General features: G+C 40.1%; 1 protein-coding gene across 3 annotated transcripts in view; it reads left to right on the forward strand.

Annotated features, from left to right (window-relative positions):
- Positions 1–14,561, forward strand: part of RBM15 (RNA binding motif protein 15) — a 20,090-nt gene continuing 5,529 nt past the window's right edge. For 2 of the 3 annotated variants that reach the window (XM_060026930.1, XM_060026939.1), the window contains exons 1-2: positions 1–3,033; positions 7,061–8,619. In XM_060026930.1, coding sequence (XP_059882913.1) covers positions 168–3,033; positions 7,061–7,083 — 2,889 coding nt within the window. In that variant the 5' untranslated portion in view covers positions 1–167 and the 3' untranslated portion in view covers positions 7,084–8,619. Of the gene's footprint in view, positions 3,454–7,060; positions 8,620–14,561 lie in introns of all 3 variants that reach the window. The other variant, XM_060026948.1, reaches the window with a different exon arrangement.

Below are 14,561 nucleotides of genomic sequence, written 5' to 3' on the forward strand. Positions count from 1 at the left end.
GGAACCGTTAAGACGGACAACGACTAGAACCAATGAGATACTCTGACTAGGGCGTTGGGAACCCAATAACAGTGGTCGGGCGGGCGCCTTCCCGGAGCGCGGGGAGATGTAAAGACAGACAAATAGTTTTCCCAATGAGACTGTAGAAGAGAGGAGCTAATTGACCAATGAAGACTGCGGGGCGGGAACCTCTGCCGCGGCGGAGTCCAAGATGGCGGCGTGCGGTTCCGCTGTGTGAAACGAGCGCGGGGCGGCGGGTTAGTCAGTTTCGCGGAGAAGACCTCCGACGACCCGCTACAATGAAGGGAAAAGAGCGCTCCCCAGTCAAGCCGAAACGCTCCCGTGGTGGTGAGGACTCGACTCCCCGCGGGGAGCGGAGCAAGAAGTTAGGGGGCTCTGGTGGCAGCAATGGGAGCAGCAGTGGAAAGACCGACGGCGGCGGCGGGTCGCGGCGCAGCCTTCATCTGGACAAGTCTAGCAGCCGAGGTGGTAGCCGCGAGTACGACACCGGTGGGGGCAGCTCCAGTAGCCGCTTGCATAGTTACAGCTCCCCAAGCACCAAAAATTCCTCGGGCGGGGGCGAGTCGCGCAGCAGCTCCCGGGGTGGAGGCGGGGAGTCACGTTCCTCTGGGGCCGCCTCTTCAGCTCCTGGCGGCGGGGACGGCGGGGAATACAAGACATTGAAGATAAGCGAGTTGGGGTCTCAGCTGAGTGACGAAGCGGTGGAGGACGGACTGTTTCACGAGTTCAAACGCTTCGGTGATGTAAGTGTCAAAATCAGTCATCTCTCGGGTTCTGGCAGCGGGGATGAGCGAGTAGCCTTTGTGAACTTCCGGCGGCCAGAGGACGCGCGGGCGGCCAAGCATGCCAGAGGCCGTCTAGTGCTCTATGACCGGCCCCTGAAGATAGAAGCTGTGTATGTGAGCCGGCGCCGCAGCCGCTCCCCTTTAGACAAAGATTCTTATCCTCCGTCAGCCAGTGTTGTCGGGTCCTCTGTAGGTGGTCACCGGCACCCCCCTGGAGGAGGTGGTGGAGGCCAGAGATCACTTTCCCCTGGTGGCGCAGCCTTGGGATACAGAGACTACCGGTTGCAGCAGTTGGCTCTTGGCCGCCTGCCCCCTCCACCTCCGCCACCATTGCCCCGAGACCTGGAGAGGGAGCGAGACTACTCGTTCTATGAGAGAGTACGCCCAGCCTACAGTCTGGAGCCAAGGGTGGGAGCTGGAGCAGGTGCTGCTCCTTTCAGAGAAGTGGATGAGATCTCACCCGAGGATGATCAGCGCGCTAACCGGACGCTTTTCTTGGGCAACCTAGACATCACTGTGACAGAGAGTGATCTAAGAAGGGCTTTTGATCGTTTCGGAGTCATCACAGAAGTAGATATCAAGAGGCCTTCTCGGGGCCAGACCAGTACCTATGGTTTTCTCAAATTTGAGAACCTAGACATGTCTCACCGGGCCAAACTAGCAATGTCTGGCAAAATTATAATTCGGAATCCTATAAAAATTGGTTATGGCAAAGCTACACCCACCACCCGCCTCTGGGTAGGTGGCCTGGGTCCTTGGGTGCCTCTTGCTGCCCTGGCACGGGAGTTTGACCGATTTGGCACCATACGCACCATTGACTACCGCAAAGGTGATAGTTGGGCGTATATCCAGTACGAAAGCCTGGATGCAGCTCATGCTGCCTGGACCCATATGCGGGGCTTCCCACTTGGTGGCCCAGATCGTCGCCTTAGAGTAGACTTTGCAGACACAGAACATCGTTACCAGCAGCAATATCTGCAGCCTCTGCCCTTAACTCATTATGAACTGGTGACAGATGCTTTTGGACACCGGGCACCTGACCCTTTGAGGGGTGCTCGGGACAGGACACCACCGTTACTATACAGAGATCGTGATAGGGACCTTTATCCTGACTCCGATTGGGTGCCACCGCCGCCCCCAGTTCGTGAACGCAGCACTCGGACTGCAGCTACTGCTGTGCCTGCTTATGAGCCACTGGATAGCTTGGATCGCAGGCGGGATGGCTGGTCCTTGGACCGGGACAGAGGTGATCGAGATCTGCCCAGCAGCAGAGACCAACCTAGGAAGCGAAGGCTGCCTGAGGAGAGCGGGGGACGGCATCTGGATAGGTCCCCGGAGAGTGACCGTCCACGAAAACGTCATTGTGCACCTTCTCCTGACCGCAGTCCAGAATTGAGCAGTAGCCGGGATCGCTACAACAGTGACAATGATCGATCTTCCCGTCTTCTCTTGGAAAGGCCCTCTCCAATCAGAGACCGGCGAGGTAGTTTGGAGAAGAGCCAGGGTGACAAGCGAGACCGTAAAAACTCTGCATCAGCTGAACGGGATAGGAAGCACCGGACAGCTGCTTCCACTGAGGGAAAAAGCCCTCTGAAAAAAGAAGACCGGTCTGATGGGAGTGCACCCAGCACCAGCACTGCTTCATCGAAGCTGAAGTCCCCTTCCCAGAAACAGGATGGTGGGACAGCCCCTGCAGCAGCAGCCTCTCCCAAACTCTGTTTGGCCTGGCAGGGCATGCTTCTGTTGAAGAACAGCAACTTTCCTTCCAACATGCATCTGTTGCAGGGTGACCTCCAGGTGGCTAGTAGTCTTCTTGTGGAGGGCTCAACTGGAGGCAAAGTGGCCCAGCTCAAAATCACTCAGCGTCTTCGTTTGGACCAGCCCAAGTTGGATGAAGTAACTCGACGCATCAAAGTGGCAGGGCCCAATGGTTATGCTATTCTTCTGGCTGTGCCTGGAAGTTCTGATAGCAGGTCCTCCTCTTCTTCGGCCACCTCAGACACTGCCACCTCTACTCAGAGGCCACTTAGGAACCTCGTGTCCTATTTAAAGCAAAAGCAGGCCGCCGGGGTGATCAGCCTCCCTGTGGGGGGCAACAAAGACAAGGAAAACACCGGAGTCCTTCATGCCTTCCCACCCTGTGAGTTCTCCCAGAAGTTCCTGGATTCCCCTGCCAAGGCACTGGCCAAATCTGAAGAAGATTACCTGGTCATGATCATTGTCCGTGGTGCGTCTTAAAGTCCATATGTAACTTGTATTTAGTACTTTGACATGGTTCCTGTTTTGTGATGTGTGATGGGATACAGCATTGGATGAAATTTTCTTTTTAATTAGTTGTTTAGTTGTAGCTTTCTTCTTTTTTATATTTTTATAAACCTCTTTAAAATAGAAGTCAGGAGAGTTTAGCTATTATTTTAAGTGAAAGGGATGCCCTAAAGGTAGCAGGCAAATGGATTTACTTTAATTAGGAGTTCCCACTCTTATGAGTAACTTTTTTCCTCTTTTTCTGCAGTTTTTTTTTTTTTAAGCTTAAGCTTAAAAAAATCCTCCAAGTTACAAAACCAGAAATTTGAAAAGTCAATTTGGAAAACAAAGAGCCCACTGACTATATAAAGATGATAATATACACCTGAAAATGGCTTGATTGGTATGTAGGTAAATAATTCCTGTACCAGAAATGTTTGTGTGGCTGAAATTTGATCAGGAATCTCATTAGTATAAGCTGGTAAATCATATAGCATTGTGATTATTTTATTCAGGTATTTGAGTATTTCTCTTAAAATACGTGGTTTATTCCCAGAGAGTTTGCTTTAACATACACATTTTTATCATTGGCTCTTGAGTTCTGTATCCTGTATATGCACTTTTGGTTTGTAGCGGTAACTGTTCAGTAAAAATTGAGGAGTATGTTACAAACCACATATGTCTTATGCTTACACTAGTATGCAGGAAGTGAGTAGGTGCTTTTAAAATCAGAATTCTTTGGTCAGTTGTTGGTGTGTGGTGGTGGTTTCACTGACTTTTTCAGAGAGATGTAGCAGGTACAGTTCTAATTTAATTGTGCATATTTCAAAACTTGTGTTTTTCATCAGAGATGAGTTTTTATTTTTGTATCCATTCAAATTTCTGATTTCAATAATAGAAAGAAGAGTTGTCTGCAGGCTCATAAGTCATCTTTTGTTTCAGTGGGCATTAATCAGCCATATGTCATCGTGAAATGCCTTTGACATACTCTCCAAATTTTGCTTGTATTTTTATTTTCATATTTAAACGCTAGCAATGACATTACATTATTGAAAATACTTTGAATATCTTTGAAATTTTGTGTTTATATTTTCACTGGTGTCCAACCACAGAAAATTGAAATGTCAGTTTAGGAAAACTCTTTTTTAGTGGTTTATTTTCTCAGACACCTGGAATGAATACAAAATAATTTAGCCCATCCTGACAGTTTTTTTCCAAAACTGAAGATTATATCAACTTCTGGTTCTTAACAAGGGTTTTTGCTGCTTAACAGTAATGGGTGTTTTCCTTGTTTGTCTTTATTTTTCATCTACCCCCATCACCCCCACCCCTAGTTTCTCAGGTCATTTGTAGGTATATTTTCCCCTGTGATTTAAATGTTGAGGACTTTAGCTAAGGCCTTTGATATTTAATTATGATTAGAAACTTGAGGACCTTTGGATCATGGTCGTGTTTCTAGTCTGTGTAAGTGACTTCTTGAAAGCCTGGCAGAACCCAACTGTTTTCTTTCTGTTATCAAAGCTGATAGTTTTGAAATAGCACCAATAATAACCCAGGGAAACGTCATGTAATTTTTAATTGTCCGTTATGACAGGTGTCTAATGCATGTCAGCATGAAAGCCTCATCACTCTGTGTCATCCTTTTTGGTTTTCACTATGCATTTGTAAATTTTCTCTTTAAGTTTGGAAGTTTTTGTATTTTTTGTTTTTAAACTGGAAAAACTAGCCATTTTGAGAGAAGGAAGATACTAGGCTCTGAGCACAAAGGTCCTTGGTGTGCCTGTAGGGAAAATACCTGAAATCCTACAATTAAGACTTTTGGTCCTTTTTGCTTTTAAAAGGCTTTGCTTGACATGCTAATGTGGAGTAGACACCTGTTCAGAAACTTATGCAAGTGTGCAGTCTGTGCATAAGTGGGGTCAAAGTACAATTTGTGGCTAGATACATTTTTTTCCAGTTTAAATAATCTCACTAACCATTAACTTTTGAATATCTTTTGATAAGATGGCTGGACAAATAATTTTACTCTTTTAGGGAGTGAAGTCCATGACATCTAATTTTACTCTAATCCAAAGTGTGTGTGGTTTTTGTTTTTTTTTTTAAGTTGATGTGACAGCTTACCGAAGAGCAGAGTACTGTGGGTTTTGCTCCATGTTTGTTTGAACCTTAATCTGACATTGTGGCTTTTGTTAGATCTGGGCAGTTTGTGCTTCAATGTTTTTGAAACAATGGCTTGATACCATTTCTAAGTGTATGTATTATAACTATGTTTAGTTTAGTGTTTACCTGCAGAGTGCCATCATTCAGATGAATCTCTTAATTTGTGTTGCTCGTTCTGTTGTGCAGGTTCATAATATTGGTAAACTACTTAAAACTTCAGAGTGTAATGAAAACAAATGTCTAAAACTATCTGGTTCTAATTCTCATTAGCCAGAATTTCATAATCTCAACATTGGATGTTCTTTGTGACAACCAATTGTTTCTTTTACTTAAAAAAAATGTATTTGTTTAATTGATTTTTTTGGAACTCAGTTCAAATGAATGGAAAGAATTTCTTCAGGATATCATTAAATGACTTATTAAGTATTACTGGTAAAAAAAATAAACCATCAAGCTAATTTAGATTTTTAATCACAACTTCAAAGTTTATGAAAAATTAATCATTCAGCTCCTAGCCAATTTTTTTATATTATTTTGTTGGTTATAACTGGTATCCCTATAAAGAGTTTTCCATGCAAAAAATTTAAATTCCTGGTTTAAGATGTATATTTTGACTCTCACCTGAGAGTAGATAGAGTTTTCCCTTTAAGGATTATATCTTAAAATGTCCATCCTCTGGCTGGTATAAGCTCTTGTCACATTTTGAAGGTAATATATATACTCTGGACCTTCTTAACTCAGATCATTTGAGGTACAATAGTAAAAGTAAGTTGGGTGTTGCTTTCTGAGTCAAACACTTGTTTAGGTTTATTTAAAAACTATTTTATGAGCAGGTTTTCACTGACAATTTTTGTGTTGTTTTTTGTCTTTTTGATTTTAAATCCACTTTCTTCAGACAGTGAAATTGCTCATTTGCAGATACAGCTTGAACTGCAGTTTGGTTCCCTATAGGACCCACTCACCAAAAACTGTGGTAATAGAACTAGGAAATCTTGTTGAGAAGAGGGCCTTAATGACCTTTTTTGTGAAAAAATTTTTGGAGAGAATTTCTGGACATTTTTTTTCTGTCTCTGCCACAGTGTTTGGTTTGGAGATAGGAGTTAGGTATGAGAACAAGAAGAGAAATGGAGCTGACCCTCTTAACATTCTGGTTTTAGTGATGTGCCTAAAGGGAGAAAATGATTTCAGGTAACCACGGTGAACTGTCTAGCTTAATGAAGAGTTTTACATGTATGATGTAAACAGAGTTGGAAAGTAAAAGTCCTACAGTGTTCTTTGGCTGTTTAGCGATTGTTTGTATGAGGGTTTTCTTAAAAGAAAATAACAGCTGCTGTCTTTGGTAACACAGATGAAGGTGGATTTTTAAAAGGCTTTGTATCTTGACCCCTTTGTACAGTAATGGAGTAGGTCTGTATTGCTCCATATAAATTACAGAATGAAAATAGAGGGGGTAAAAGTTTGACTAAACTCCACCTTTTTATAGTTTCATTTTTTAAGTTATATTTAGAATATATTGATTATAAATTGATTGTAAACTTGCTTTTTTCTGATATGTTTTACTCAGTTACATGAGTACCAAGGATATTTTCAGTCCTATAATCCTCACTTAATTGCAGTCTTTAAAAAAAAATCCACCCTATTGTTTTACTTGTTGTCTATTCATACAGTAAATTCATTTCAAGGTTTGTGCCAGTGGGTATTATTGGTGCTTTTTGAAGTCAAGGTGGACTATCCAGGAAGGTCTTGTTAATGTTATGTTTAGCTATAATGGCATAGGGGAAATATATATATTTTTAATATTGTAAACGTTTGTACTGAATAACCTTTTTCCCCTCCCCCCCCCTCGCAAGCAAAACTGGTGAACAACGGATGAAGATACGGAATTCAAAGCTCTAATGGACCTTTTTGAAGAGAAGTTGTGGCTTATGTGGAGTTTACATGGGCCTCTTGATGGAAGAAAGCTAATCTGTTTAGTATTTGTGCATTTTACTAAAATGGCAGCTTAAAGTTGTGTATCTGCTATTGTGATGCCAATGCCGGTGTTTTAAGTGGAAAAAAAATGACCTTGCTTTGTGCTGTGTACACAAGATTTCTGGAAAAGAAAAACCCTTTTTATGGCTCACACAGCTTAAAAGTAGCTGTCACTCAAACGTGCGCTCACAGTTGAGCTGCTTTTGTTTTATTCTAAATAAATTGTTTCTTTTGAGGAAAATGTTTTTCTGCCTGGAAGTGAATTGACGGCAAACCTTTGACCCCTTTGTTTGCAGCTGAGGGGGTACTTGCTGCTGCTCAGATCTTGTATGTCTTGAGCAAGAAGCAGGGAGACCATCATTTTGACTATCACAGTGTGTCAATTCTGAAGGATCACTAGTGTTACTGTGACCCCCTTTGTTTGCAGTGAAGGGGATCGTTTGCTTCTCAGTCCTCAACTTGATGAGGAAATGGTGCTGTTTGCTGGCACGCAAGAAGCCGGGGCAAGCACCGTAAGCCTCACCACAGTGCACGAGTCGGGGGCTTTGCTGGTTTGAAGAGCCGGAGTTGCTGAAATTTAAGTTTTGATTTATTTTGTTCACCCATCACGTTTGGCCTTAGTTTCATTTTTAATTTGAAGAAAAGTTTGAAATTGCTTTATCTTGCTCTTAACATTTGCACCAAATTGCCAAAAGAAGGAGAAATGCTCCGCTTGCTTTTTAAATGTTAATGATGATGTTAATAAAGCCTTTCCTGACACATTTGAGGAGCTCCTCCATCTTCAGGGGCTTCTTACCAGAGTTATGCAGTGATGGGTTTAGTTCTGAATGGATGAAGAGTTCCTGAGAGCTAGCGTTTGTAATTAGAACCGTTACTTGGTATCTGTGCCTTATTTGACCTGTGGTTCCACATGCCTTGGATGTGCATGCACCGTGACGGTTTCATAGGTACGAACGCACACTCAGGCCCAGTCACTTCGGTTGGTAGTACAGATTGTGAGGAAAAAATGGAGGCATCCTTAAGGAGGAAAAAGTGTTTGCCTTTAGTTCCTGCATTATCCTGTACAGGGGCTCCTGAGCTTTGGAAGCTGTTTCCAGTACAGGAGAACAACTCCCCTGTTTGCAGCAGGAGACTTCGGTGCACAGTGACAACGCTGGAGTTCAAGAGGAAGCCAGCAGTGCTGCACCATTGGCTTCAGACACCATTGTTGTTTGCCAGTTTTAAACTTAACTAGTTGCAGACGAAGACCACCTTGAAATGCAGGCTTGTTGGGCTTGTTTTGAATTTTAACCTCGGATGGAAGAGGCCTAGTGCTGTCTGTCTCCATGCGGGATGATGATTACTTAGGCAACAGGTGATTATCAACAAAGGATGCCACGCTTATACTCTGCAAGGTGGTGTTCCAGTGGCAAACAGCTGTATAAACTCTTGTAAACAGGTAAGAGGGTTTTTAGAGGTCAAAATGCATTATAATTATTAGGGTGAGGGCTTTTAATGTTTTGGGGTATGTTTCTCTGATTGGAAGTCTTTAGGTACTCTGCTGCTGTTACTAGCTTCCTCCCCTCACCAAAGTGTTGTATTAACAAAGTTGCAGGCCAGAACTTTTGTTCTACTTGATATTTTGAGTTTTAAGTTTTAAAATTTGTTTTAACGTTTGAAAAAATTATTTTAATGTGAGAGCCAAAGTATTAAAATCCTGGTTATGGATTTGGATCTACAAAAAATTGACGTTTTCTTTTAGCCATAGCCTTCACCCTTAGTGGTGATTTAATGGTGCTGGAAGAACTCAGCTGGTGTAAAAATGTTGCTTATTACAAACACTGATTTCTAAACCTCCAAGTTAAGAATATTTTAGTATGTATAGCAAAAAAGTGTATTATCAGACTGGGAATGACAGATAACTTAGCCAAAATAGTTAATTTTGTTCTTTTTCCACAGGGAGATTTATTTAATTATAAAATTAGGTAGCTACAACGAACTTTAGGAGGTGAATGGGCAGTGTTGAGGAAGATCTAGCGCTTAACCATTTTCATTGTCCATTTAGCCCTGCCAGCCTTCTGAGCCCTTCCAGCCCCTCCCTCCAACATTAATCAAGTGTGAGGCTTTGGCCGCTTAATACAAGCACAACTTCTTGAATGTATAATACAACTTAGGTTTCCTTGCCTTATTTTAAATGGGATCACATATTTTGAAGAGAATTTTTCTTTTTCATGAGATTTTTATCTTTCATCTCTTTCCAGAGGGGAAAAGTGAAGTGCGATGGTTTTTAGGTTCTCAGTATGTCATTTCAACAGTTTTTAAAACATGAGTTGGTAAATGATCTCTCATGTACATTTCTTTAAACAGTTTATTCCTTTTGGAAATGTTAATTTCCAGTGTGTTTTCTTTCTCTGACTACTGAAAGCCCGTTAAGTAGTTTTTACAATTAGTAAAAAAATATTTAAAATCACTGGCAATTTGAGGAAGATTTTGTTACACTCTACATATTTCTCCATGTTTGGTATCTTTCTAAGATCTCAGGCTTCATCTTTCAAGAAGAAGAAAAAATGTTGCAGACAGTGCATTTGTTTATTTGTATCTGAAACCATGTCATGCAAAATGGAAGGATACACAGTTTTTTGAAACTACTCATGAAATCATTTTATTTCCAGCTGTACCATGAAGAAAAAATATTAATTGGGTTGAGTATTAGATCTAGAGTTCTGGTTTTATAAATTGGAAAGTGCCCTTTGGAATTATATGTGTGGTTTTTCCAGTGTCTTTTGTATGATCTAAATTTAGGGTTCTCCTATAAAGGAAATAGTTCCAAGAACACCCCTGAGTTGACTTGTGCTCATTTTGAAAAGTCTGGTTGTATTAAAATTGAAAATGGGGATTACCCTGAGTTTAGTAAAACAACCTAGATTTTATAAATTGCCACTTCAGTAGCTTAAGGCACATTATTATTTACAAGCTGTTTATCTGAGGCAATAAATTTAGTGCTTATGGCTTGTACAGCATCTATTTTTCTTCTTTGCAATAGGATATATGGTTATGGCTTATCTGACCATCACCACCATTTCCCATTCAAGTTTGCTCTTTTTAAGCTTTCCTGGTTAAAATAGGATTTTTACTTAAAAACTTGGATTATAACCTAGTTATACGTTCTAAGCAGAGGAGTTTATTGAGTAACAAAATTCCTTCAAACCTCAGACAAGATTGTTGCTAAGAAGCAACCAAAAAGAGATTTTGATTTTGAGGTAAAATTACTTAGCATGCTTCTGTACCCAAATGCTGTGATATTAAGCATTCAGGTAGGGTTCCTGTATAAATTAAATGCTGGCTGTATGTTAAGAACTAAGATGCTGAGTATGTAGAACAAAGTATCAAATAGTGTCTACCCCTGTCAGCAACTTGTACTCTAATTGGAGAAACTAGATATAAACAGGTAAATAGTTAAATATCAGGGGAAAAAAGTTCATAGTTTAAGACAACTATGAGAGATGTCACAGGTCAAATTTGATTAATTGAATTTTTACTGGCCATATGGGTATATGATTGAGTATATGAACTTTAAGCTGGGATGGTCAAGAAAGGCTTTACAAAATAATTTGTTAGTTAGAGAAGGATATAGAATGGTGGAGGGAGGTTGGGATTGAGATGTCAGGCCAAGAAGCATGAATAATAATAGAAGTTGATACATGGAAAAGATGCAGGCTGAGCCTAGAAAACTGGTAATGTAGTTGGGTCAACAAAATAGGGAGTCCTGAAAGGCAAGCCAGTTTTAGGCAGGTGGGGAGTGAGGATGGATAATCAGTTGAGGGGTGCTGATGTAAAGCAACAATACTAATAGCAGTCACTTATTAAATAGCATTCTGCCAAGTCCTCGACAAACATTGTCTCATCCACTTTTCACCACAGACCATAATCTGACAGCTAGTAAGTGATAGAGCCAGGGTTCTAACCAGGCTTTTGTTCTAGCCAGGGCTCTTGGTCACTGTACTGTCATACCTCACTTTTTTTCCAGCGGCTGGGATGGGATTAAAGCTGCAAACTGGAGAAAATGTCTGGATAGTGTATTTCATACTATAGTGTATCAGCATTTGAGCTTCTTGGGAAACATACAGGCCCTTGGCTCCAACCCCAGAAATTCTGGGCTTTGTTAGGGCCAACATGGCCCAGGAGTCTTTGTTCTTTTGCAAGCCCTCCGGGTAATTCTGATGTAGTCTGTGGTCAGTGGCCATGGGTTGAGCAACACTAACCCACAGAGAGTAGAGTGTTGAAGTTATGAACTTGGGGTAATGTCATATTTAAGGCATGGGAAGGGAAGATGGTGCTAGAAAAGAGGCTTAGGTAGGAGAGCCAGAATAGTGTTCAGATTCTGAAGCTGAGAGGAGCTTCCAGAAGATAAATTCAGAGCTATTGAAGAGACAAGCAGAATGAAACTGCAAATGCCGTGGAATTTATTACTTAAAATTGTCACTTAAGTAATTGTTTTATAGTCATGTAATTATATCTCCCAGGAATTCAATCTAGCTTAGTATTTAATTTTACCTTATAACTGTCTGTGAAGAAGCGTTGCTGTTGAGTTTATGAAATGCTAAAGGGGTACCAGAAAAGTTTTATGACTTGGCTGAGGGGTACATAGCCAGAAACTGATTGAAGTATCCTTGAGTTTTCAGTTAATCTAAAAAATAATGTGATTGTAGTCTATCTTGAAATTGAAAGCAATTGTAGGATTGAGTGAGTATGTGTGTGTGTACACAACGTAAGTTGTTTTCCATCAATGAACCATCACTTTTCTCTACTACCTCCTAACTAGGTTACTAATAGGATTGAGATACAATGGAATTATAGGTAAAGTTGAGTGTATCTTTGACTTGTAAATGGTTGAAAGATTTCCCATTTTGAATTATCAATACTTGGTTTGTCTTTGATTGGTGTAGCTAATTATTTAATTCTTCAAATATTTAGGTACCTGTTATGTATCAGGTAGTATTCTAGGTATTGGGAGTATATTGGTGAGGAAAACAGCTCCTTATGTCTCATGGAGCTCATATTCTGATGAAAGAAGGGAGGTAGGTAGTAAACTAAGTTAGGGCCTTGTTGCCAAGAACAAAGGGTTTAGATTATATTCTAAAGCTGAATGCAATGGAAAGCCATTGGAGGTTTTAAGCAGGGGGATGAAGTGATTTGATCAAGATTTGACTACGTGTCTCAGGGAAGTAACAAATAAATGTCTTTCAGATTTCTTTCAATTATTCCCAAGATCTAGAATACTGCCTCGTATATAATAGGTACCCAGATATTTGAAGAATTAATTAATTAGCTACAGAAATTGAAGACAAACAGTATGAGTAATTCAAAACAGGAAATCTTTCAACCATTTACACATCAAAGATAAATGAACATTTCAAATTCTCTGCAAGACGGTGAATATGTTCTTGCTCAGAGATAAGCAGTGTTCTTTTATTTAAATACTGTAATAGAGATTTTATTTCTTCTTCAGGCTCATAATTGTTGACTACCCTGAGTTCTTCCTCCTTGTACATCCTCATTTTCTCAACATGTCATTTTTTATTCTTTCTGCTTTCAGCAAACTGTCATGACAGTTTACACTATAGTCACATATAGTTTCTGCTATAACACACTGACCATGTTTTCTGTATTTCATAACTTGTAATTTTTCTAGTGGTGTCAAACCAAACTTCAATACTAAAAATCAATTTAGAGGGTTTTTGTGGAATGGCTGTCATCCTATGCAAGCCAGTTACATGTGTGTATACAGTTTTAAAGTAGTGAATTAGTATCTGACCTTTCTCACGTAACCAGCAGATTTTCCTTTTACCCAAGCAAGGGGCTTAATAAAAAGCTGTCATGCATAAGCTTGTTATTGCATCTATGTTCAGGGTAGAAATATTATTACAGGTAAAATTAACACTTTGAGGCACCATATACATATATATTTTTATTACATATTTTTAAGGCATATTGAGAAAAGTGTTGTTTGATAAAATTGTATTTTAGCATATAGAAATTGACTGTCAGTAGTTTTACCTTGCTCCCAAGATAAGCATATCGTTTGTGTATATTCTTTTATAGAGAAACACTTCAATAAATACACTCTTTAGAATTTTTCTGCATTTTGTAGCAGAGGTCTCAAACCTGGCTATGCATTAAAATCACCCGAGGAACTTTTCAGTACCAATAGCTGGGAGTCTCTCGTAGATTATTTAAATTGATCTAGGTACAGTGGGGCTCTGCCAAGGCCCCACTGTTGTTTTAAGTGCCCACGTTGATTCCAGTATGTAGCCAGGGTTGAGAACCACTGCCCTAGAGACAAATCTTAAACATACAGACCAACACACGCACAATCAGCCTCTTAAAAACTGTTGGAACATCAAAGCGAAAAACTTTCAGAGTATAATTTGGGTTCAGTAGAGTATGTATATTGTTTAGTCTTCTAGAATTTCTGCTGTTGAAAGTGTGGCCCTCAGACCAGTTGTAATAGCATCACTTAGAAGCTTGTTAAGAAATGTAGAATTGCAAGGCCTCACACAGACCCACTGAATGGACTCAGATCCCTAGGTGATTCCTCTGTACTGGAAGGTTTGAGAAGTACTTATTAAGATGCAGATATATAAATGTCCTTTGTAATAAAAATGGGTGATTAGAATCTTATCCCTCATGCATAAGATTCTCAGATTTGTGCATTAGTCAATGACATTTACTTTAAAGATTTAAAAAAAATATTTCAATAAGAAAAGTAAGAACAAGAGTTCATAGGTAGTGAGCTTCTGGTGACCAGAGAATTACCAGAGGGTCTCTGCCACCAAGATAGGGGAGGGGTTATTGTTGTCTATCCTAGTTGGTTGGTTCTTGCTTATTTTGTTACACTTTTATTTTTTTCTCTCCCTCCTATTCTGTTCTAGCCCACTCTTTTCATTGTGAGATAGAATATGTTATTTTTTTATAGATACAGATGAGGATATTTGAGACACTGTACTGATAGGTACCCCATAATTTAGAAAATTTGGTAGAGGTAGGTTCAGAGCTTTCTATGGAGGGGATGGATATGGACAGGACTGAGGAGTGGTTCCTAATTGCTTTTGTTTTTAATTGTATGATAATAACTTCATTAATAAACTGATTTTCCTCACATAGCAACAAGAATCTAATTATGTTAAAGTTCACAGTGACAAATAATAAATACTAAGATTTGTATATATTGAAGGGAATGGACCAATGTGAATGTTCAGAAAATACTGTAAATTGCATGATATCAATTTAGATACAGAAATGCTATTTTTAATGCATAAGTTTTTATGATAAAAAATTCTAAAATACATTAACCAAGCAACCATGTTGATATCAAATAAAAAATTGCAGCCAGATTATTCT

Source organism: Delphinus delphis, chromosome 1 (assembly GCF_949987515.2).
Source record: "Delphinus delphis chromosome 1, mDelDel1.2, whole genome shotgun sequence".
NCBI lineage: Eukaryota > Metazoa > Chordata > Mammalia > Artiodactyla > Delphinidae > Delphinus > Delphinus delphis.